Raw genomic sequence first — 25,583 nt, 5'->3', positions numbered from 1 at the left:
TGCAGGAGACTCAGGCAGAGGAGGGAGCAGCTGATTGGATTAGTATGACTGTTTTTTTACTGTTGTCAGTAAATTGCCTGCTTTTCTGTCTCATCTTCAGGCCACTCTGTGCAGTTCTTTCATATGATTTATAACACCTGGGTCTTCTTAGAAGTGTGCTTTGGTAACGACATCCCGCTGTGATGTTACAGCATACGCACATCCTCATATCAGCCTCTGCATCACTGAAGCAAGCTGCTGGTTGACTTTAGTTTAAGCAATTTTGTGTTACTTTTGCTTCTAGTGGTCCCTTCTGTTAAACTGTGGAGATGTCCTGTAATTTTACATTTGTACACCACCACAGAGGACTTTAAAAACAATGAGTCAATATGCAGTCAATGTGCAGGTTGAATTAAATTTAAGGAGTTTATTAAATGTACTGCATTAACTGTTCAGAAATTAGGACCACTCGGACCACTCCCCCAAATCTGGACATGACCAAACACTTTCCTGCTTTGAGATGCTCTTCTAGGCGTTTACTGCCGCCACCTTCAGTTCTTGTGTCTTTGTGAGTCTTTGTGCGTTCAGTTTTGTCTTCATGCATGCTATGTTGGGTTGAGATCAGGTGAATGGCTTTACCATTGAAGAATATCACATTTCTTTGCCTTAAGAAGCTCTTAGGTTGCTTTTGCAGTATGCTTTGGGTTATCATCCATTTGCACTGTCAGATCAGTTTTGCAGTGTTTGGCTGAATCTGAGCAGAGAGTATGGCCTTGTGCACATCACAGTTCATCCTGGTACTTCTATCTAAATCTAGTGCCCTGGTTCCACTGGCAGTTATACGTGCCGTAACATTGCCTCTGCCATTTTTCACAGATGATGTGGTATGTTTCAGGTCATGAGCTGTTTCTCTCCCTCTCCATACTTTTCCTTCCCATCATGCTAGTAAAAGTTAATCTTGGTTTCACCTTTTCCAGAACTGTGCTGGGCTTTTTAAATGTTTTTGGACGAATGCTAATCTGGCCTTAACAACCTTGCAGTAAACCCTCTTTATTTCCATTCATGAAGGCGTTTCTTGATTGTAGGCTTTGAAAGTGATATTCCCTCAAGAGCATTGACTTAGCGAAGGAATTTAACTTTGCGAAGGAATTTTTGTTAACCAAGGAAATAATTCTTCAATCATCCACTTTAGCTGTCTTCTGGGATCTTCCAGGTCTCTGAATTCGCCAGTGCATGGCTTCTGTTTAAGCATGTTTTAGATTGTAGATCTGACCACTTCCTAAAGTTTTTGCTATCTCTCTGATTGGTTGATTTTGGTTTTTCAGCCTAATGATGGCCTCCTTTACTCGCAGTGACGTCTCTTTGGACCTCATAGTGAGAGTTCCATTAAAAACCACCAGATTGACGTTCAGCACTTCGAGTCAACTTCAGGTCTTTCATCTGCTTAGTTTATCATGGCACATTACAAGGGAACAGTTTTTCAGTGAATTGTCCAGTTACTTATGAACAACTGGTAATGGGAGGCAATGTATAAAAAAATACCTGTAAGTCCTAGAATACTTTTGTAAAACCTTGATATAAATCTAAAAGCCTGTATTTCAATCACTGTGCTGAAGAAAGATGATGGTGTGAAAGTAAAGTCAATGCAGGACTGCCTTAAACTTAAACTGGTTGAAAAAAAAAGAAGTTATTTTGAAGTCTGTGAGGAAAATTAACGGAGTTTTCAGTTAGTAAACATTCCTAATCTGATCTAATATGACTTCATTTTATAAATTATGGTCTGATTTATAATACACTAAGTGATATTATAGGTTGGCGTTGTGTAGTTTCTGACTCACATCATATAACGATGCACTGTCCAAATATTAAATAAACTGTTCTTTAATTGACTTTTCATGGTCTTTTATTTCATATAAAGTCAGTCACTTTTTAATAAATTGCAAATAAATAATAAATTTCTAAACTGCTTTCAATTTAAAAAAAGAAAATCAATACAAACACAGAACACAACCTCCGTTGCTCTTTAACTTAAGTTCTTAACCACTTGACCTCTTCTTTTTTTTTTATGCCTGTTTAAAATGTATCCATACAGCCACAATTTGTCTCAATTCCCTTGCATTCCCCCCGGGCGTCACAGAGCAGCTGAAAAGTACTTTATCATAGGCCCCAGCAGTGCTAGCCTTGCAGAGAGAGGTGTGCGTAGGGGTGAAAGCAAATGAGTGTGCAGCCACGAGCCTTTTCAACAGTGATGTATAATATTCCAGTCTGCCTTCTTCATAAATAAGCCCACTGCCTCAGAGGGCACATGGGACAAGTAGGTCTTGGGGCATTAAGGCACAGATTTCAATTTTAGATTGAAATTTTTAGGTTATTGTGATGTAATTTATCATCCACTCTCTTTGCACAAGTGAAAAAGAGGCATCATGTAATGTGAGGCTGTAGTTCTATATTGTGAAATGTGCTTATTGTTTGCATGCATGACATTTAAATGAGAACATTTATCTGTACCTCGTGTGTTTGAAGCTGCAGCCAGGAGATGGTTAGCTCCTGTCCACCAAGTAGAACCGCTGATTTTAATTGGCCAGTCTCAGTGAGCTGCCAACACGGAGCGAGGCAGCTATTTTACATCCGAAGTGCTGCAGTCACACAGCTGTACTACATAGTAAATGAAAATCACAATTTTATTATAACATGGTACAAAAGCTAGCCTTGTTTTGTTTTTTTATTATATTAGCTTGATGCAAGATGTTTATATTAATAAATATCACTCCAGCCACTCTCCTTACTCAGTTTAAAAGTTAAACTCTAAGACAATATTTAAATAATATCACAAGCTTCCAAGGGCACTGACATGTGTATCTTGTTTGCTTATGATATAACACGTGAATTAGTGAGGTAGAACAATTCTGTCAAGGTCATTTTAAGCTGAATAGCCTGTGATTAAAGAGTTTACTGGACTGTGCAACAGGTTTGAGTATGGTGAGAAAATTCACATGAACTGAGTCTCCACCACAGCGTTTCACAAAATGACAAACTGTTGTTATAAGCGGTCACTAAAGCCCTCTCGCTGCTGATGTCATCCCAGTTCGTGGCTCCCCTGCCAGAGGACGGTGCTCGCTGCTCACCTCAGCAGTCTGTGCTTTGCTGTCTCACGTTGTCCTTAAACAAATGACACAGCAAAAATGCAGCAAAGTGTCATCACTCATGATGTCTGCACACCGAAGGAAACAGCAGGCCATGAGGATCAAGGTCAGAGGTCAAGTGGAAACGTTATCCAATATCCTCATGCAGCAGAAGCGTGAGAGTTCGTAGTTCACCACAGTCCATTTTTGACACGCATCGGACGCTCCCTGGGGCGGGTGTTAACACCTGTGCTTACACTGTACATTGTGAGGATCAGCTGCCAAATTCCTGAGTGAGAGCCTGTCTAAAGAATGACATTCACTTCAGCTATGTCAAATCTTCAGTAATCTGCCACAGTTAAGCATGGACACGAATTCTGCAGACATTTTCCCCACAGCAGCACTGCTCCTCAGTTTTGCCAGTAAAAGAGGTCGTTGGTTGTCATAAAAGTTGAAAAGAAATTGCATTCACTATAAGAAAGTCACAGATACTGAATTTTTCATTCTGAACTCAGACTGTCTGATTGCAGACACGTTGTGCGTCTCACTTATTGCTAATACACGAGTAACTGGGTTTATGAATTTATGTCAAACACTATACTTTTCATCATTGTAAGTTTTTACTCCTCCTCCACTTCTAACTTATTTTATGTCAGCTTCCATCTCTGCTTTTTTTAAAAAAAAAATTTAACCCTCTTCAGTGGCCATTCTGCTTTTCTGCACCACCTGTTCCTCTGTCGGCCATCACACACACAAATACACTTTCCCCGCTGTGTCAACCCCTAATCTCCTCTAGAGGATCCATCTGCCCACAGTCTTTAGCCATGCAGTACCCCACCTCTTATTTGCAAAAGTGTGTGTCTGTGTGTGTGTGGACACAACTCACATGACTGCCAGCGAGTGGGCACACATGCATGCAGTGGTGGGAGGGATAATGAAGGGATATTTTGCTCCTTTATCTTCCTACTTGTCCACCTACAGCAACAGAGGGATTGTGTGTGTGTGTGTGTGTGTGTGTGTGTGTGTGTGTGTGTGTGTGTGTGTGTATGAGCACGACTCAGTGTAGCTTAAAAGTAGCTTCTGTTTCCGTCTCCAGGGGTGGGTGGTGGTGGGTGTAAAACAAAAAGTGCTCTGAGCTGCAGAGAAAATGACGACCACGGTGTGAGACAGAATAGAAGAAGGAAGAGAAATTACCCTGCGGCACAACCTCGAACTGTACTGCTTCCCTCTCAAGACTCTGCATTAACTCTGCAGTATTCTGGGTGTCAGGAGAGGTTCTGACCTTGTCGTGCTTGTTGGCCTGTTTTATTCAGCTGATTGCACAGTGTGTAGATCTAAAAGCACTGCAGTTAAATGTGTAGCTAAAACCTGTTCTGGTTTACTACTAAATTACTAAATACAATTACTACTAAACTTAGAGCTAATGAAGTTTCTGGAAATGGCACATTTGGCAGGATGAATTGGGAAATCCAGCTTGTCTTAAAAGGCATCTTGTATCTTTTACTGTAATAAATGTAATAAATCATTACTCATAACAGTTCTTAACTTCTTCTAGATTTGGATGAGTTCAGTTGATGCAAGACACAAACATTGTTCAGTCAGGGTCACGGCATTCAAAAGAGCGCTGTTATTTCCATCTGCTATTTATAATTGGCCTGTAGTTGTGTATATCTGGAAAGTGGCAGCAAGATCCATACAGAACAGAAAAGGTATTTAATACTCAGGCATAGTGTGAAAATGTGGGTTGCATAGTGGTTTGCAGTGGCGCAGGCTAAAGCAGATTAAATGGTGTGGAAATCAATACTTCAATGAGGATTTAGATCTGAAAAATGTGATATCCGCATTTTTCATCACTCCTTAATATTTACTGTTTTGTCTCCAGATTACTTGCCTGCAGGACTTCTTCGGAGATGATGATGTCTTCATAGCGTGCGGACCAGAGAAGTTTCGCTATGCCCAAGACGACTTTGTGCTGGATCACAGTGGTAAGGCTTCCACAGCCTTTACAACTGGTAGGCCTGACTAACACTAACCAAACATATGTCTGTATATATGTGTGTGTGTCATGTGTGTGCATGACATTCTTAACCCATTATTTGTTCTCCTGCAGCTGCATGAAACACTCCTTCCTTTTGAAAAGTTGACATCAAGATATGCTGTGTGTTTTCCCGTGCAATGCCATATGTGATTTCTTGTTGATTGGAATTTTGAACATGGAAAACATATCAAATGAGAAAATGTATCATTTTAAGAAATGTAATGTCAAATGTTTTCAACTGGGGAAAGATCTGGACTGCAGGAGGCTGATTCAGCACCCCGGACTCTTCTACTATGAAGCTATGCTGTTGTAATAAATTAGCATTCGTTTTAGAATTATCTTGCTTAAATATGCAAGGTCCCTGAAAAAGGCATCATCTGGATGGGAGTGTTTGTTCATCTAAAAACTGTATATGACTTTTAACGTGTTCAAGATACTAATTCCATAGGCCAGCAGTCAGGTTTTTGAACGGAGTCCTAAAAACAAGCTCGATGATTTCGTTCGCCTTTAAGCCAGAGGATGCAACATCCATGTTTTCAAAAAGAATTTCACATTTCAATTCATTGAACTGCTGAAAAGTTTACCACTTTGTCCAAGTCCATTTTAAATAAGCTTTGGCTGCTCTTTCACTTTTTACTTCTTCAGCATCCGGAGCATTTTTTCATGAAAATGTAAAATGTCTTAGTTTAAATATTTGGTATGCTTTCTATGTTCTGTTGTGAATAAAATATGGAGTTCAGAGATTTACAAATCATCACGTTCTGTTTTGTTTTTTTAATTTACATGTTATACAGCCTCCCAGCTTTTGTCAAACTGGGTTTTCAATAAATTGAAAATGGTGTTGCATATTTTAAACACACATCCTTTTTGTCAAAAAGGGAAGAAGGTTGCATTCTTGTTTTTTATTTTATTTTATTTTAATTTTTGAATGGCATGTCCAGTCCATGTGTTTGTAAAAGTCCCACTTTAATGTTCTGTACTGTATGTGTTGTACATAAGTTAGGCACGTCTTGCATATTTCTGTATTTTATTATGCAGAAAGCTTTAGAGGATATGACCTGTATAATCAGCTCATGCATTCACTGTCATAGCTGCACATAACTTCAGCCAAGACTGAACAACCTCATGGGAAGAAGAGGAAGTTTAATTTAGTTGCAGTCCAAAATACTGACATCCTGTTTGATATTTGTGTTGTTTGGTCAGGTTGGCTTAACAACAGGGAGGCATATCCTGACACACTACACGTTAACTGATAGTGGTTTGCCTGTATGCAGTTATAGTTCAGAGCTTTTGTCCCACTTAGACTGCTGTGCTCCACTTGTAAGAATTAGGTCTTTGAAGGTACATAAAAAGGCACACTGCACTCTGCTGAGAGTACAGAAGATAGGTCCAGGACACACCCTGTGACTGAGGAGAGGAAAGTGGGTAATCAGATGTAAGCAGGTTAGCTTTTAAGTCATGAAGCACAAATCAGTTTGGAAACTATATTTGTTGGTCCTGGAAAAAGATTTTGTTTAATATTTTATTTCATAGCTAGAACTGCTTTATTCCTCCAGGTTCTGCATCTGCTGATATACATTATGGGTCACACTGCACTCTGGATGATTTGAATGTATGTGTTGGACTGCAATAGAAATAGAGTGTACAAAATGATTATCTATTACTGCAGTCAGTTATGAAAGGCTGGTGTATAGCAGGTACTGATATGCACAAATCTGTAAACCTGTGCAGTTTTTCATGAACAAACAAGTTCTGTCCTGGTTCACAGACTCCAGGGAGTATCATTAGTGGTTTGAATGCTGTGGTGACTTTAACTGCGTTGTTTTCCCAGAATGCAGAGTGCTAAAGTCGTCATACAGCCGCTCTGCTACTCCAAACCGGACGGCTAAAAGCCCTGGAGTTTCACGGCGCAGCAAGTCCCCCGGTGCAGGTAGGAGGCACGTGTTGCACAATCATTTTAAAAATAATAGTCTATAAAAATGTGTGGTGATTCCCACCTCATACGTCTGCCATGCAGGCAAAGTCAGTTCTTGCAAATTATTACAGCATATAGTATGTATGAAAATATTTCACACGTAAAAAAAAAAAAAAAAAATCCCATTCGACTAAAGCCAACATAAGACTGTAACAGGTTAGGCAATGATTATTTAGCAGCTTAAATGTAAACTGGCCATAGTTTCTGAGCAGATTGTGTGCAGTGTTGAGAGATGTTACATTAAGCTGAATGCTCTGCATTGTATTTTTTTCTGTTATGTAGCAAGGCGACCTGCCCACTTCTCCACCACGCAGTCCCCAGTCAAGTCCCCAGGTGAGGCTTAACATGCTGTGCTGTGAAATCTGTTGTGCTCACGTCTATGTTATAAAATGATTTTTGTTAGTTTGACATTTTATATAATTAGCAGTGACTCCAAATCTGCTGTCCCAACGTTTTCAGGGGTAATCTTCATATTTGTACAATAATATTTAACTTTTAAACCATTTTGATAACCATTTGGAGCTTTTACCGCAAAAGTGAAATGTCAAAGAGTAAAACACCTGATGTAGAATCTACCTGTTGAGTCGAAATTTATTAGAAAAAAGCTACGCTTGATTCCCCCATAAATGATCCAGGATCATCCTGAGTGTTGCTCACAACTGCTTCATGTTTTATTACTCTGTTAGCAAGTGTTTTGTTGGCAGGTGAATAAACCCCAAGATCTGCTGTGGTACTGTAGGAAGCATATCATAAAAAATAAATGGATTAAAAAAACACCAAAATACAACAATCTGCAGATTTTTACTGACACCTCAGGTAGGTTTGTTTTCTTTGTGGACAAGCTGTGTTCAGCCGACCTGTAGCTCTGGGGTTAGTTACATCATTAGTTACACTTTGCTACTACTCTATTGGACCCTCTTTTGACTTCAGAGCTGCCTTAATTCTTTGTGGCATAGTTTCAATAAGTTGCTGGAAACATTCCTCAGAGATTTTGCTCCAGATTGACACGATAGCATCACATGGTTGCTACAGATTTGTTGGCTGTACCTACATGATGCCAATCTCTCGTTCCACCACATTCCAAAGATGCTGTATTGAATTAAGGCTGCGGAGGTCATGTGACTACAGTGACTTCATTGTCGCGCTCAGGAAAACAGATTGAGATGATTTGAGTGTTGAGACATGGTGTGTTATCCTGCTAGAATCAGTATACCCTTTGAAAGAGGAGTACATTGTGCTGATAAAGGGGTGGACATGATCAGCAACAATACTCAGGTATGCTGTGGCATTTAAACAATGCTCAGTTGGTTCTAAGGGACCCACAGTGTGCCAAGAAAATATCCCCCACACTATTACACACCACCACAACCATGATGTATTTATACAGGTCAGGATCCATCACTGCATCCAAATGTTACAGCGGAAATCAAGATTCATCAGACCGGGCAATGTTTTTCCAACCTTTTATTGACCAATTTTGGTGAACAAGAGTGAATTGTAGCTTCACTTTCCTGTTCTTAGCTGACAGGCGTGGCACCCTGTATAATTCGGAATTACATAATCTGAATAATTACTGATTACTGAAGCTTCACCTTTACTCTATTCTTAAAATTGTCTACTCTTAGCATCACCCCATACTTGACATTCATATATGTTTTAATTTTACCTGTGAATGATGGTTAATGATAAACTAATCATTAGCAGCTTAACCATAGCATATGAATGGGGAGCCAAATCCAATATGACAACACATTTACAACCAAATGCAAAGACTGCAGTTATGTTAGGAAAAAATCAAACTGAGAATTCAAACTAGGGAGCAAACACAAAATTTTCTAAACTTAACAGACTTGACTGTTTTAGCTACTATTAGCTACTTTAGCTTGCTAAAACCAAGTCTATGAAATAAAGCAGTTTTCTTAACATTCAGTCTTCCACTAATTGGTCCTCTAGTGTTAAATGAAAATCAGAGCCAAAAATAGGAACACTGGTTTGTGTTTCTTTCTATTTTTAGCACTGTTAGCTGTTTCCTCTGTAGCTCCTCAGATCTCAGATCAGTGTATTTAAACAAGACACATTTCTGTACTTTGACCCTCTTTCTCTCCCTCATTCTTCTGAGGCCAATGAGATGCACTGAACTCTACTCAACTACCTGTTAGAGAGCCAGCTGCTGCAGAGCCATGAACTGATAATACCGTGTCTGCACAGAAAGCTAAACATGAGTAGCACATTAGCACAGATACCCTACTACTCTCTTGACTGCTAGAAATGAACAACTGAAGAATGCTTCTGAAAGGAAACAGTTCTCGTCTGTGATAATTCAATTATAATCTAACTGAATAGCTGCAGATGAGATGCTGAGAAAATAGCTTGTTATCTACAGGCTAATGTCATGTTGTGTAAACTGCCTTCTGAGGCATTGATTTTGAAGTACCTTTAGGAAGAAACACTTTGAGTTTATAATTAAATTAAAAAGTTAAACTCTGAAATGTGAGTGCAAAGATGCAGCCTGTAGGCAGTGTGAAATGATTTTCCTCAGCTCGTCTGGGTTTATGCAGATGAATGACTGTGAGTTAAAGTTTGACGCATTATGGCTCTGTATTTGTGCCAGCAGCCGATAGAGAGCGAAGCAGAAATAGACTGTTCTTGAGAGAATGAATCACTCAAACAATAGAGGATTTCGTCCCTGCTGTGTGCTCTTGTTTTAAAGAGTGATAAAGTATATGCAAACGTGTGAAATCTAATGATAATTTTCAGGCAAATTTACAAAAAACTCACTTTTATGATCAATCAATACATTTTTTTTAATGTATTGTGTCTACATAAACCAAAGTGAACAGTAATAGGGGCATCAGCCTAGACTGCAATCTGCAATTCTGCAATCATTCGGCCTCGTTACCTGTAGTGAGAGTGCTTTCAGTGAAAGAATAATGGTATTTTTGTAGGTACTAAAAGTGTACCTACAAAAATGACCACACACCTCCCCCTCATGGGGAGAATCTGCAACCTGCTAAAAAAGAACTTGCAAATTTGTGAGTGAGTCACAGGGGGGGCTGTTTGACGATTCACTTTATTACCAAGTGCATAGTATGCTAGTGTGATACAGTTTGCATTGGATAACCACGGGTTATCTTTTAGCACTGGTATCACTGGCAGTTTTAAACATCTCAAAAGTATATATTGCTGCAAACATGTTTATTAAGTCACTGCCTGACTTATTGATGGATTCTCCTCAAAGCTGTGCATTACTCCTGAACTACAACTACTACGCTCTGAATGATGAACTCATAATCCCACTGACTCTTGCCCTGTTTTTCCTTCTCTCTGCACAGTAAATGGTATTTCAGCCCACAAGTCCACCAAGTCCTCTACTCCATCCCCTACCAGCCCTCGAACCACCCCCAGTTTTAAGGTAAGACTGTGTATCCAATGCATTTTATACAGTAACAAGATACCCACAGCTTGCTGCTGCACCAGAACCCACAGAGTCTCAGCGATTCTCTTTATACAGTGTACTGTGAATATATGCATGGGCTCACACTGACAGTCACTCGAGACACACACAATACTGCAAAAGAACACTGACAGACTTTGTTAAAGTTTAGTTCATAATGCTGCAGAATTTCAGGGCGTGTGTCACATTTGTGTTGACACTGACTCCTTCACTTCGTCCTGGTTGAGACCAAACAAGCGCCTTTAGTGAAACTGTCTAGATAAGATGCAGATAAGCACAAATTTAAAACTGCTTTAAAGGTAAAGAAATGTTTACATCCAGTATATAATTTTATATATTTTTACAGCACTAACTCAAAATGTTGGTGATGCCTTGTAAAATGTAAATAATGCTAAAACACAAACCTCATAAACCCATATTACCATTAAAATAATAAAAAAATTAGGTCACTTTAAATCTCAAAAAGAGTTGGGATAAGCCCTCTTCTTCTAACAGCAGGCGTAAAAATCTGTGATCTGAGGAGACCAGCTGCTGGACTGTTAGGAGAGGAATGTTTCCTTACAGGATTACATGTTTTCCAAAATGAACTTCAGATTTTGATTCACCTGACCCCAGAACAGTTTTCCAGGTCGCCCCAGTCCATTTTACATAAACTTTAGCCCAGAGAAAACAGCAGTGTTTCTGAGTCATATTCAGATATGGTGTCTCCTTTGCATGATAGAGCTTTAACTTGTGTTTGTGGATGGCACGGTGAACAGTTTCTCAGATGCTTTTTTCATTACCAGTCATGTGACTTACAGTAACCTAATTAGTTACAAAATGTTGCTTCCAGCCTTTTGTCGCCTCTGATCGAACTTTTTTCCAGACATGTTTATGCCATCAATTTCAAAATGAGTCACTATTTTTCGTGAAAGAGCAAAAAGTCTTAGTTTTTTCGCTTTCTTCGTTCTATTGAGAATACGATATCAGTTTATGGGGGATTCTGCTTTTATTTACATTTTACCTAAAAAAATTTAAATCTCTATATTCCAGCTGCATTTGCTAACATATAGCCGTCTTTCCTGCATTTTTCTGGCTCACTGGTACCCGTTAACCAGTGGATTAGCTTGAATACACTGATTTCAGTGTAGCTCTGCCTCTGAGACTTTAAATCCAAATTAGTGCTGCTAGTGGCGTTATTGCAAAGCTAGGGATAAGGCAAGGATGTACAACCTACATACCCTGAAATAGAATAAATCAGCATCAAATGAATTTATCAAGCCACTGACTGTCAGTCATGTTGTATGACTCGCAGGGTATGTCGTAGCTGCCTGATGTGTTTTCACTAGATTTTAAGATAATAATCTGCTTTATTGATGGATTCTCCTGTAAATCTGTGTTAGTCCCAGACTGTCATTTCTGAATGATCCAGCCAGCTGGCTAACCTCCTCCACCTCTGCGCAGTTCCTCTGTGAGCCCAGAGTTATCCATCCACATTAGTTTGGCACCACTAAGTCAGATAAAGTCATTTATCAAAGTAAAAAGCTTTTTTATGTATCTACCTATAAAAGGGACCTTGACACTGTCCCACGTTCAACTTTGCTTCAGAGGGCTACCTAAAAATAGATCCTCACTGTAAGGTAATGCACATTATGGCTCAGTGCGGTATGTAAGCACTGCTGTGCATGATGGGGAGTGAACTTTTTCTGATCTTTAGTGCTGGTGGCATGCATTTATTGCTGACATTTCAGAAATGTAGACATAAGCTGCTGAAATGACTCTCTTAACAAATGAATGATTCATTTAAGTGGTCAAACTCAGACATCTGAAATCGTCTACATCTGAAAGAATATGAAAATGAATATGTCTCCTTTTATTGTAATCAAAGTCACTAACAAGCCAGTAATACATCAGCAGCGTTTTAACGACGATCATTATGTTTGTCGACACTGTTTGTTATTTTGCTGCCAGTTTGAGTATTGATGAGGCCGAGCTCTTATCTCTGTTGTTGTTTGTTGTCGCACAGATCCCTCCGTCACATCACCACTCTTCCCCAAATATAAATGGCTCGTTGAACAATCATCAGGAGCAAACCAATCAGCTGAGTCCAGAAGGTATGATCAGAGTAATTTTACACAGAGACTCTGCTGCTTAACTCAGTGTGACACCTGCTGGAGTTGCAACTACTAGAGTTTAGATTAGAAAATTAATCAGTTACACTTATAGACTATTTGAAGCCTGTAATTTAGAATGATTAAAATTTAACCCGGCAACACACTAAAGCAATCTTCCTTTAATTTTCCTAGATGACACCAAAACTGTTTTTGTGAGTAGACAAAGCCTTAAACAGAAAGTCTGTGTAAATAAAGAAAACTGATAACCACCAGCATGATACCTGTTACCTTTGACTTGGATTTGACTTTTTTTCAAGCCAGCTGAGGCAAAGAAAGCCTGGCTATGCTGCTAGATTTCAGCGTAGTTTTGTGTACCTTTAAGACTTGCTTGTTTATAACCTTTGTCTCTCCTCGGCAGTTAATGGGAACCAGCACTCGCATGCCTCAAGCATCTGTGAAAAATACAAGATTGGCAAAGTCATCGGAGATGGCAACTTTGCTGTGGTCAAAGATTGTGTGGAGAGGTAAGTGAAACCCGTTCGATCAGACTGGAAATGTTGGCAGAAATCTGCAGTGAACGCACAGCAGTGTCCCTCCTCCCCGTGTGCAGCTTATTGAAGTATGTGTCACATTATGGTCACTGCCCAGTCAGGCCGTTTGAGTCCTGATGACAGGCATTGTGCAGACAGAAATATGTCATGGATTAAACCCAGGAGTGATTTCACTTCATTAGCCTTTTTAATCTCAGTCAACACACAGACAGGGAGGTGGAGGTGACAAAGAGGGGCCTGTTGAGTGTGTGTGTGTGTGTGTGTGTGTGTGTGTGTGTGTGTGTGTGTGTGTGTGTGTGTGTGTGTGTGTGTGTGTGTGTGCGTGTGTGCGCGCGCAAGATGTCTTGCACCTTTCTAGAAAGTACTTATGTGAACACACTGTAAACAAACAGTTTAGATTCTCAGTTTCTTACCAAAATACAGTGTATATGTCATTGAATAAACATTTGCCTGCGCCTGCACGGTTTCACAGCTCACACTCTGCATAACAAAGTTTATTTGCTACATCTAGAATTCCTCCCCTGTAACGATGTGACGCAGCGCTCCTGCAAAACCATAACCGAGCGTCTCCAGCAAGCACTTCATTTAAATTACAGACACTGCTGTAGCTTCACTGCTGCGTTCAGTGTTATCCCCTAATTGCACTGTTTCTGTTCAGGTCCACGGGGAAAGAGTTTGCCCTGAAGATTATCGACAAGACAAAGTGCAGCGGAAAGGTTTCACTTCTGTTCCTCTCTGCCTCCTCCTTTTATTCCTCCCTTTGCATGTGTCACTTTCAGTCAGACGTAAGCAGGCATCATATGTTGGTGCACTGCACGGTCACACCTGTGTGCCTCTGATGCTCAAAGCTCGATTAAGTGATATTGTTTATTCACACCCTTGTTCGCATTACCCTCATACTTTCACACACTTACACAATGACACACCAGGATTCGCTCATGTTTAACGCACAACTCAGATCTTTTATTATTAGCGCAACAACTGAGCGTAGACACCGGGGCGCTAGCCAACTCTGAGTGAGTGTGTGTGTGTTTCCTAGGAGCACCTCATAGAAAATGAAGTCGCTGTGCTCCGGAAGGTGAAACATCCCAACATCATCATGTTGATCGAGGAGGTGGACACTCCCTCTGAACTATACCTGGTTATGGAGCTGGTGAAGGTGCAGTAGAGGCTGAGGGGGGAGTGGGTGGCTGAGGGGAGAGGGGTCATTTCTCGTTTTGCTGTGTAAAACACAGTTGTCATATTTTCGCAGGGAGGCGATTTATTTGACGCCATCACCTCCTCGGCCAAATACACAGAGAGAGACGCCAGTATCATGGTGTACAACCTCGCCAGAGCGCTGAAGTACTTACACAGCTTGAACATCGTCCACAGAGACATTAAACCAGAGAATCTACTGGTATGCATTTACAAACATGCTGTGTTTTGGGGTGGGTCTTACAACAAATCCAGATCCTCTGTGGGCTTTAAATGAGTATTTCATTCTAGGTTTTTGAGTACCCAGATGGCACCAAATCACTGAAACTTGGAGACTTTGGCCTAGCTACAGTAGTCGAGGGCCCCTTGTATACTGTATGTGGCACTCCTACATATGTGGCTCCAGAAATCATCGCTGAGTCAGGGTAAGCTGGACGCTTTGACGCAATATGCTTTAGTATTGTGCTGTTGTAATCAGCTGACTGAAGATTAAAAAGAAAACTGTATTTTATACCAGTGTACAATACAGCATGACAAACTACGCATACAGTATGTGGCAGCAGGCACGTTTATGTGGTAATATGTACTGTTGTACCGTTACAGCAGATTAGAAACTTTCATTTGTCAAATGTCAAAATGTTTTTTCTGTATTTTTATGTCCAGAAAGAGTTTGCTTTAAACGATTTAGTCTTTTTCTGGCTCTGTTCTTACCCTCATTTCACAGTTATGGCCTGAAGGTGGATATCTGGGCCGCAGGTGTCATCACCTACATCCTCCTGTGTGGATTCCCTCCTTTTAGAAGGTACTCGGTTCACATAGTTCAGTAAACAAACATGTAGAGGGACGTGGTTTTCAGTTTTAAAGGTAGATACTATATCACAGGTGGATAACAGGTGATGCCATATATTGCTACCATACTTTTTTGCCTAGATTTAATGAGCGAGGATGCTGTTCAAGTTCATTTGGTGTCAATATATCAATGACAAGCTAGCCATGCCCTAAAATATGCTTTACTTTGTATTTACTTTTTATATGACACCCCAGCTTATTAAACTGAGATAGTGCAGTATTAAACTAGAAAGTGGAGATATAGATTGAGTCTATAAATTAAATAGGTCATAACCAGGCCAGAAGTCAGATTTTTCTATCTTCTTATTTTTCCACCCACAGGAGTCACCCCCTGCTGGCCATTAAAACGAGTGCAGCTTAACTTTGCAGTCCTGAAGGCTATGCCAGTCATTAATATACAGTCTATGACTTTGAGCAAAAAATTCAATCTTTTCTAAATTGTCAGCAGAAATTCAGCAACGTTGTCAGTTTGACTTTCATCACTGTCAGTTTGCTACATCTGTACGCTGTCGCTGATATTAGTCACTGTGCTAAGGATTTTGTAATTTGATTTACGTTAATGTGACCCATATGTCATCTCTAGCACTTCATGTTTATGGCAGTAGCCACAAATTGAAATTCAAAATGAAAGGATTTTGTTATGCAAAGTACAATACAGATGGTTCAGTTTTTTCACAGTTTAGATGTATGTCACGTTTGCTGAGTAATGCATTATAAATTCTGAGTTGTTTTTCTGAGTGTGTGTTTCTCCTTCAATATAGTGAGAATAACCAGCAAGAGGACTTATTTGACCAAATCCTTCAAGGGCGACTGGACTTTCCCAGTCCTTACTGGGACAACATCACTGACTCAGCTAAGGTCAGGACCACTGATTTACAAAATTCATATATATTCATTAGATGACATTACTCTGGAGGGTTACGCTACCCACTCTGTTGTTTAATCCTCACCCTTCTCTCTGCATTGGCTGCAAAAAGCCTGAAACAAGCCTCCAGCTTTTTTAGTTCAAGTATACAAGAGTAGAGACTCCTGTAATAGCTGCTTTCTGCTGAAGGACGCAGAAACCCCCTCAATTCTCTAAGTTAATGTCAAGTATTAAGGTGGCAGCCGGCACTCAGCGTGCAAGACCTAACTGCTAATTAAACACACTTGTGTTACAGTGGCTTTGTCGCTGTAGACATGAGCACAGTTATTGATGCCACACCATGAGGCAGCGTGGCGTAATGAAGCTGTAGATCTAAGAGAGCACGATTTCTCTGGAAACAATATATGCATACGTGACTTCCTGAGTGCACATGTGCACAAATGGTCATTATTTATATTTTAAAAAGTGGTTCTTTTAGGAACATGTTTATAATTTATTGCAATGCAGAAACCAGCTTTGCCAGGAATATACATTTCCAGTTTTTTTGTTGAGATAATAGTTTTTTTTTCCCTCCCAATAAAGCAGTTAAAACAGATAAACTGCTCCAGAAACAAATAGCATAAAGCTGTCAGTTATCACCAAGCTTGGTTAGCATGGTGTATCCATAAATTGTATAAATGCATGAGACCGGTACAAATATATGCTAATAGTACATAAAATCCTGTAATTTACTTCTTGCACAGTATTTTAGTACAATTATCAGCACTCTAAGCAATATTAGTTGTCAAATAATGACAGAAAAATACTCAAAAGGCTACTAGCAAGAAGCTAACTAGCAGTCATCTAGGGTCAGCTGCCAACCCTTACTAACACTTAATTTTAAGATTTAAAAGTGTTTAAAGTGTGAGTAATATCAAGCACAGTTACTATGAAGGGGTAAAATAACTAGAGTGACCAAAACTGCTCTTTGCAACATGCTGTAGATCATGTTTCTGTTTGCTGTAAAGTTGCATATTTTGACATAGGAGTTTATGGAGATCGGTTCACTTTTTGAGCTAGCATCAAGGAGCTGTAGTTTATACTTGTTCCACACTTTAATTTTCAATTTAACTCAAAATCCACTTGATTAGTTCAAGCATACACCCACCTGATTCTGTGCATTGGTATTTATCAGATGGACTGAAATGCGACTATACATGGATGATTTTGGCCTGCAGGTAGTCAGTGTTGCCAACTCCTCAGTAAGGAAAATCGCTATTGGCTGTCCTAAAAGTCGCTAGAAGTCGCTACATGACGCCATCGCCTAATTTGCATAATTGGTCATGCTAATGTAATTGTAACCTATGTTGTAGGCGAGAAAAATAACATTGTGGAAGAGACATAAAGTGAGTAAAAAACGTCCTAAATGCATTTAGAATTTATTTAGAACTACAAATTAAATTTCTTTTAGCAATTATTGTTTTTTTAATGTCACAATTCCAACCCTGCTCCTTTATCCGGGCTTGGACTGGCAAAAGTGGCCCGAAATAGGCACTCTGGGGGAGTTGCTTTGTGTGTGTGTGTGTTTATAAGTAGTTTTAAACCTTGTGATCCCCAAAACAACATAACAATAAAAGAAGAACTGACTGTGTTACAGTCATGCGCGATTCATTTGCTAGTCGCTTTTTAGAAAAAAAGACGCTAAGGGGGTCTGAAAACTCGCTAAACATAGCGATAAAGTCGCTAAGTTGGCAACACTGCCCACGGGTTTGCTAGAACATCTTCATCGGCCACATATCAATTTGGCACTTATTTCTTGTTACACCGCCGCCTGGTGGCCAAAAACCCCCCGAAAAGACTTTAAGTCTAAAGGAAATTTATCTTTAAAGCTGAACTAATCTAGTGTTGTGAAATGTTGCAGGAGCTGATTGGAAAGATGCTGCAGGTCAACGCTGAGGCTCGATACACAGCACAAGATGTTCTCTCACATCCATGGGTCACGGTACTCTAACACAATCTGTATTAACACAGCCCGAGACTGTGGTTATTTGTTTCTGTGTGGATTTCAATATTGTGTGTTTGTGTGTGCCAAGGATGATGCAATCATGGAGAATAACATGAAGATGGAGGTGACAGGTAAACTGAAGACGCACTTCAACACCGCGCCAAAGCACAGCACCACCACAGCCGGGGTGTCAGTCATCATGGTAAGCACCTGGAACGAGACATGATTTGTTACATATTTCTGGAGGGGTTTTTTTTTTTCAATCCTGTAACTGTAATGAGATTACCTTTCAACGATCTCCTAAATCTAAATCAGCAATACTGATGTCTTGGTGTGGGTTTAGTTGTAAGTGACCCGGAGCCTGCAGTGGGATGAACATGTCAGGCCCTTTTCCAAGCATTTACTGCGTGATTGTGAATGTTTGACCCAAATACACAAGATTGCGCTCCTAACCAAACAAAGGTTTAGTTGACCACTGGGCCAAGAATTTCTGATCTCGTGTTCATCCAGGAAGACACGGATGAAGCCATAAGTCTTAAGACTTCAGAGACAGAAATACACAATTTATTCCCGTAGTATGGGCAGCTCTTCATCTTGTCTCTTTCAAGCCTCATTTACATCACTTCCTGTTGTACAGTTTGACTTCCTCTCCTCATCAGGTCACACCACCCATGAGCTGAGCACAGTCTCTTCAGTCTGTCTAAAGTGAAAGCAGGATGGTGGGGGTGGAGGAAGGAGAAGATGTCTTTGATTAGAAATTTGATTTGGCACTCCAAGCCTCATTCTGTTGTAAATCTCATTTGACAGTTTGAGGTGTAATTGCGGGCCCTGGCCTCGGCTCCTCCTCTTCCTCCTCCTCTCCACGCTCTTCCTCCACCCTCATCCTCACCCCTCCCTCACACCTGACCCAGGACCACAGGGGACGCCTGGAGCTGAGAGCTGGGTACACACTTCTTACCACCGCCCCTCTTAACTCCCGTCATCCTCTCCAGCTATCACCCTTCCGCTCGCACTCTTACTCCATCTACAACAACTCCCATCCCCACCCCCCAGTCTCCCTCCTCACCCTCCCGTCTCACCCTCCCTTTCCCTTCCTTCCTGCTTCATTCTCCGACCCCCTGTTCCACTTCTTGGGCTGCCAGCTGCAGTGACTGCACTCACTAACACTGTGTCCTGGATTTAACCCCCTGACTCTCTGCACATGTGTCACTCTGCTCCTTTTATTCACATTCAGCTCCTTTTGTGCTGGTCACAACGTTTATATAATATGATTAAAAAGAAAATGTTGGTTTGTCTTGGGGGTTTTTTTTGGAGGGGGGGGGGGGGGGGGGTGTTGGATCATACTGTCACTGAGGTTTTAAAAGCATGTTTACACTGCTAGCGCAATGCAGTTTGCCTCCTTCTCTGTATTTATTATGTCAGTCATCACATTTGTCTTAAAGTCAACTTTCTATAACTGCTGATCTAATAAATCAATAATTGGCTGCTTAGCAGTCATTCCCATTTTTGATAGTCTGGCGCCACCTTGAGGAAAAGCTTTGGAAGCACAAAGTTGTAGTTGCAGAGAAGGATTCAAAGTGTCTTTATGGCTTGGATGTAAGACTCCATTTGCGCATTTTAAAGAAATAGGGCCAGATTGTTCTGTGATGTCTTTGTTGTCTACAAATCCAACTTTTTAAAAACACCCAGTGATGTCTTATTAAATGGACGAGCACTTCTTTTAGCAAAGCTGCCGCAGAGAGGGACAATGATGCATTTGTTTAAAAGAAAAAGGGAATATTAACATTTTGCTATAGCATGGTAACTAATTATAGCATCCATGTTTAGAATAACACAAGTGTAGAATACGTTTGGCCCACTTGAATAAGTCGTCATTAGTTATACAGTTGTGTATATCATAATCATCTGGTCCCAGTCACATTACTGACCTCATGCAAATGAACCTAGTTAGTTCTAAAAGGCTCCTCTAGCTGTTTCTGTTTAGTAGCACTTACTTCTACAGGATTTTGTTACTACAATCTCAACTGTTTTCAGACACGTTGCTGGAATAAAATTCACGGAACGAGCAAAGTGTCTCAGTTTAAACATTTTTGTGTTCTCTTATGAGATTTGTAGGATTACATTATAATTTATGTTTTACATACCAACCCAACTTTTGAGGAATTGGGGTCATACAATATGCGCTGTTCCCTGCAAGTCTTTTTCCTAGTTTGATCTGGAACGTACGTCACAGCACGCCACGGTCAAAGTTCAACACTAAGCCAAAGTTGTAGAGCGGCGTGGAGCCGTCGTCACGTTGTATGTGAAGGGGCGTTTTATGCAAGCAGATATCTTTTTGAAATAATCCACTGTATCCGCCATTAAAAAACAAACAATAACAAAACTCACCTGCAAACTATATCCATCGTTTATATACAGTCTCTGTATGTACTCTTATTAAACTGCCTAATAGTGTTTTTATTAATCCGAACACTTAACTTCCAGCAATGCCTTTGGCCAAACGATTGACCGTTTATTTTCTCCAAAGGATTTAGTTTTCTATTTTGTACAGTTTCACTTGTTTGTCCAGATTATTCACTAAAAATCAAGCTATTTAATAATCATCAATTATTAACTCTTCTGTCACAATTTATCTATTATAACTTCCTGCTCAGAAAACTGTGCTCAGTTCTTTAACTTCCACATTTCACTCTGAGGTATGTGAGGTATGGGAGTCAGTGATCTCTCACCCACCAACAGACCTTAAACAACAGTTTATTGATTGAGTTATTTCACTGGGATTTGTTGACAGTGATAATAATTTTAAAAAAAAGTCTGGAGTGATTACAGGCTTTTCTTTTAAAACTAAATCCACATTTAATCCACTCAGTCCTCTGATTGTTATGCAGCACTCGCTGACACTAACCCTTTTACAGAAGGTTTCACAGTTTGTTCCACGTCAGTCCTCTGAAGGAGCCTTTTGGTTGGGAGTAGTTTGACTTGAAACGGCGCAGCAGCACTGAGCTGGAACAACTGTCCACCGGCTGTCATGCTTGTTGTGTTGACTTTTCTTTGTGAAGCTGTGAGTAAGACTAGTCTCTGTCCCTTTTTTGCTTCTTCCCCACCTCCCCCGCCACCTTCCTGCTTTTCGTCCCTCTGATTTAGCTCCAAGGCAATGGTATGTACTAACACGATGCTACGCCTCGTCTGTTCTGCTGCTGAGATTCAGCAAAAGGGCAAGTGAGGAACGTTACATTTACTAGTTTTTGTCTTCAAAGTATTCTCAAGTATGTGTTATTTTGGTTGATTTATGTAAAAGTGAACCATTAGGCATCCGTACAAAGTAAAAGTTCCCTTTCTCATTTGCCCTTCGTCTGTACATAGAGTAGCACTTTGATGTGGTTTTCTTCCCGTTTGGGTCAGTCTTCTGTGCAAAGCGTACTTTCTTTTGGTGAACATCTTTCAGTTTTTTTGTGTCCATTTATTTCCATTAGCTTCTTTATTCATTCATTTTGTTTACTCACTAAAAGCTGGGTCAGTAGTTCTGAAAAAAAGAAAAACAAACACAGAAGGATTATTTATGCTAAATGAATATGATTTCCTGAGATCAACCCGCAGTATCTCTTTCTGTTCTGACTGATGTTGCTGGATGCACGCGCATCAAGCTGATGGTTTGTTTTGTTCCTCCAGAACACAGCGCTAGATAAGGAGACCCTTCAGCTCACGGCCCGTTGTTGTCCAGGGCCACAAGCGGTGCCATGTTCGCCCCTGTTGCATGGCACTGAAGTCCCATCTGCTCTTCCGGACCAGTCGGCGTCACCATTTGCCAAAGTACCCGAATCTAACGAGCTGGCTTCAACAGAAACCGCTAGGCCTGATACTACGTCCAAATCTGCACCTCCCCACTCCGATTCTCCGAATGACAGCCACACATTAGCTGCTAAGCTTGACCTGCCCACCTCTAATCTTTTAAGTTCACTTCAGTTTTCTCCTTCACCCTCTGTTGAAACTTGTCCCATCAACTCTTTGCTCATTTCTTCTCCACCACAAATAGAAACCTCCCCAACTGCTGCCCCCTGTTCGTCTTTAGAGTCTACCTCACCCTCGTGTCCTCCTGCTGTTCTCACATGCATAGCTCCCTCTGCACCCATCTCCCGTCCTTCCCCGGCATCTCTGATCGAGCTGACCACAAATGCTCCCTCTGCTTGTCCTACCAAACAAGCAGCATCTCAGCCTTCCTCACCCACTGTCTCCCCGATCCAGCCCGTTGTGTTATTCCCTCTCTCATCCCCAACAAAATGTGAGCCTTCCTCCCCCTCACCTATCCATCCAACCCTGTTTCCCTCTCCTCCTTCCACACCTCTGAGATCCACCACCCCGCCCTCTCCTTTTTGCCCTCCTTCTCCTATCCCTTTAACAGCCGAAGAACTTGTGGAGAAGCTCTAAACACTCTTATCCCCACAAACAGAAACAGAAACCATAGGATGAAACGTCTCAATTAGCATTTCCTGGTAGATGTAAACTGAGCCAGTGACCGCTGTGACCATGCCTTTTCCCCTCATATTCTTTTCCCGCTCCTTTTATTAGACAAAGGATATGAGGCATTTTCTGTACTCTGTTGATTGTATATATGTTTTTATTTATTAATTGAGGATGTTGAAAGGGAATGAACTGAATATCGTTCTTCTGAGTGGTTTGTCTTTTGAATTCATACACTGCTTAGTCAGATTTCTTGTTTTAGCTTCCCATTTGGAATCCCCGGGGCCCCTTTTTAAAGGGTTATTCAGTACAAACGCATAGCAAACTCCTAGAGAGGCTACTGTGTGTGATTCTGTATGCGTTTTTCAATCACTTCACCATATCGAAGTCCCAAATTTGCTAGACTGTCTACCTGTAGTAAAGTCATCCTGATGATAGTGGCCAATTGACAATTTCATGCATTGTGTCGACAAAGTAAAGGTGGCATCTGCCAAAGTAGCCCATGGCTAAGGAGTCAGAGAGTGTTTCAAACAGCTTTAGCTCCACGTATGTGTTTGAGTGTAAAATTGGGAATCATCAGATCTGTTAAATTTGAAAGAAATGGCTGTTCACACGCAATTTTGAAGCTACGTCTACAGTAACATCCAAATGACCTCTAGTGCAGCAGTTCCCCAAATATTGTGTTCTGCAATTCTTCCAAAAGTGAGAAATGCTGCAAAAATAGTCTTAGGAAAATTGCTGTTTTAAGATCAAAAGTTTCCTCTTCTGCTCATCTATCCTCTTTATCATTTTTCAACTCCTTAGATTTATTAGCCAATGTTAGTTATAAACAGAGTGCTGGTTACAATGTTTCTACTCACAGCAGCACCCTGGAACTGGAACTGTTTGGAAAAAGAAGCATAAAATCTAATTTGGGGTTTTTTTTGTGAGCACAAAGTATAATTCTACCCTTCATGATGGACTGGAGACAGACGTGTGATGGACATCTAAAAACAACTAGCTAAAGGTCATTGCATGTCCAGGCACTACTGAAGGAAAGTAATGTACTCCGTACGTGTATTTGAGTCATTAAAGTCTCTTTGTTTGAGTAGCCGACTGCAACTTTCACTCATACGCTTTATTTGTATGTATTGTGCTGAACTACAGCTGTGAGCACATGTAAAGAGAAGAAAGATCCAACAGATGTTAAACCGAACTGCACGGTAACTTTTATTTAACCGAAACTCTCAATACAGACGTGACTGGTACTGTACAGGAAAAACATACTTGCTGGTATATTCTCTCCGGTCACCACTATGTCATGAGCTATGCACACTCAATGGCCACTTTGTTAGGTACACCTGTTAAACTGCTGCAATTGACACTTTGTCAGGTTTGAGTCTTGATTTTCCAATGTAAACAACATGGCATGGATCCATCCTGCCCCGTGTGGTGGCGTAATGGTGTGGGGCTTTATAGTTTTATTATAGTTAACTAAACTAAACTAAAATTTTGAAAATTAATTCAAACAAAATTATATAGAAGGGATCTTTAGATTTAGTATTTGTTAGTCTGGTTAAAAAAAAAATGTTATTACATCTTGCCTGATGTGGTATTAATGGACATATTTGAGACTCTGGATGCGATACAGCAGCTTAAAAATTATTATTATTATTTTTTTTAAATGACGAGAAAAATATGCCCTCCATACTGAACAATAATAATTTAAAAAACTAAAACTAACACTGAAACTCATCAAAACTAAAGTAAAATGAAACATTTTCAAACGATAAAAGCTAAACTGAAGGTGGCGCAGTGGTTAGCACTGTTGCCTCACAGCAAGAAGGTCCCAAGTTTGATTCCAAAGGGCCCGGGCCTTTCTGTGTCTGTGGGGGATCTCTCCCAGTCCTCTGGCTTCCTCCCACAGTCCAAAGACATGCAGTTAGTGGTGTTAGGTTAATGATTCTTAAATTGGTGCCTGCAGGTGTGAATGTCCAACTAGTAAGGTGTACCTAAAAAAGTGTCCAGTGAGAGTAAAACCACAGGAATGATTATCCTGTTATGATTATTGAGTTTGGACTCGATCACAGGCCAACAGCTTACAGATTACCTTCATCAAAACCAGATCTCACTCTCTGCAGCGTAAAAACAAATAAAGTGACCTGTTTTGTCCTCGTTCTTAACTCCACAGCTGTTGTCAGCAGAGCCAAATCCTCCGCTGGTTTAGCAGTTTTTTCACTGCATGAATACTTTCTGTTCACAAATTCAAGTTGCTACATGGCCTAATTTTTCTCCTATGTACTGTATATGTAGTCAAAGTAGATTTTCATGCTTTAACAGTTTGTAAAGCAAAAACTGTATGAGAAGAGCAAATGTATCAGTGGTTTTTATGAGGCGCTGAGTGGTTGCTTTTAATGTCCCACTATTTTAGAGTGGTTCAGCAATAAAGACTTGAAATTAGTATTTGTTTTTGTGTTGGATGTGTGGGTTACCACTAGGGGGGGCTGAGTCACACCTTATAAAAGATACACCAAAGGACAATTCAGGTTATAAAATTCCATTTTATTGTCAGAACTCATCACACAAAAACACTCCAAACTGATTGGAAGAAAAAGATAAAAGTAGCTCCCGTGTTGCTGGAGATTCAAACCATTTTAGAAATGCAACTTTAAAGAAAGGAATGCTTCCTGAAAATCAAAGATATAAGAGGACGACTGTCTAAAGATCAAAAGAATGTGTGTGATTAGCATTTAAGTATTGAATCACATTGATCAATCATTCTGTGATGAAAAGAGAGGAAAAAAATGGAAATGGTAAGTCCCTCCCCCTCGCTGCTCCAGCTTTCACTGCTCATCTCACTGCTTTGGAGACTAGACTCAAAGTGGACTGTGCTGAGGTGGTATGAGCTGAATCCTCAGCTCTTGATTTTAGCAGGGGGGAAAATAAAACAAGATTCACTGCTTACTCAGTCATAAAGGATATAAATCTTAAAAGGAGCTGAAAGCAGATTTTAACATTACAGAGTAAGTTTTATGTTTT

At 40.3% G+C, this 25,583-nt stretch overlaps 1 protein-coding gene across 3 annotated transcripts in view; it reads left to right on the top strand.

Moving 5' to 3' along the window:
• Nucleotides 1-24,973, top strand: part of dclk2a (doublecortin-like kinase 2a) — a 41,857-nt gene extending 16,884 nt beyond the window's left edge. For 2 of the 3 annotated variants that reach the window (XM_085409619.1, XM_085409618.1), the window contains 15 exons: nt 4,984-5,113; nt 6,971-7,069; nt 7,397-7,447; nt 10,447-10,526; nt 12,574-12,661; nt 13,080-13,185; nt 13,871-13,928; nt 14,252-14,371; nt 14,465-14,611; nt 14,701-14,834; nt 15,134-15,211; nt 16,020-16,116; nt 18,024-18,104; nt 18,196-18,309; nt 21,777-24,973. In XM_085409619.1, the coding sequence (XP_085265745.1) occupies nt 4,984-5,113; nt 6,971-7,069; nt 7,397-7,447; nt 10,447-10,526; nt 12,574-12,661; nt 13,080-13,185; nt 13,871-13,928; nt 14,252-14,371; nt 14,465-14,611; nt 14,701-14,834; nt 15,134-15,211; nt 16,020-16,116; nt 18,024-18,104; nt 18,196-18,309; nt 21,777-22,532 (2,139 nt within the window). In that variant the 3' untranslated portion in view covers nt 22,533-24,973. The remainder of the gene's footprint in view (nt 1-4,983; nt 5,114-6,970; nt 7,070-7,396; nt 7,448-10,446; nt 10,527-12,573; nt 12,662-13,079; nt 13,186-13,870; nt 13,929-14,251; nt 14,372-14,464; nt 14,612-14,700; nt 14,835-15,133; nt 15,212-16,019; nt 16,117-18,023; nt 18,105-18,195; nt 18,310-21,776) is intronic. The other variant, XM_085409620.1, reaches the window with a different exon arrangement.
• Nucleotides 24,974-25,583: the final 610 nt, after the last annotated feature.

This window comes from Rhamphochromis longiceps, linkage group LG6 (assembly GCF_057381845.1).
Source record: "Rhamphochromis longiceps isolate RC_006_pf linkage group LG6, R_longiceps_female_GT1.1, whole genome shotgun sequence".
NCBI lineage: Eukaryota > Metazoa > Chordata > Actinopteri > Cichliformes > Cichlidae > Rhamphochromis > Rhamphochromis longiceps.
The sequence above is the reverse complement of the archived record's forward strand: the minus strand, read 5'-3'. Positions and strand labels throughout refer to the sequence as shown.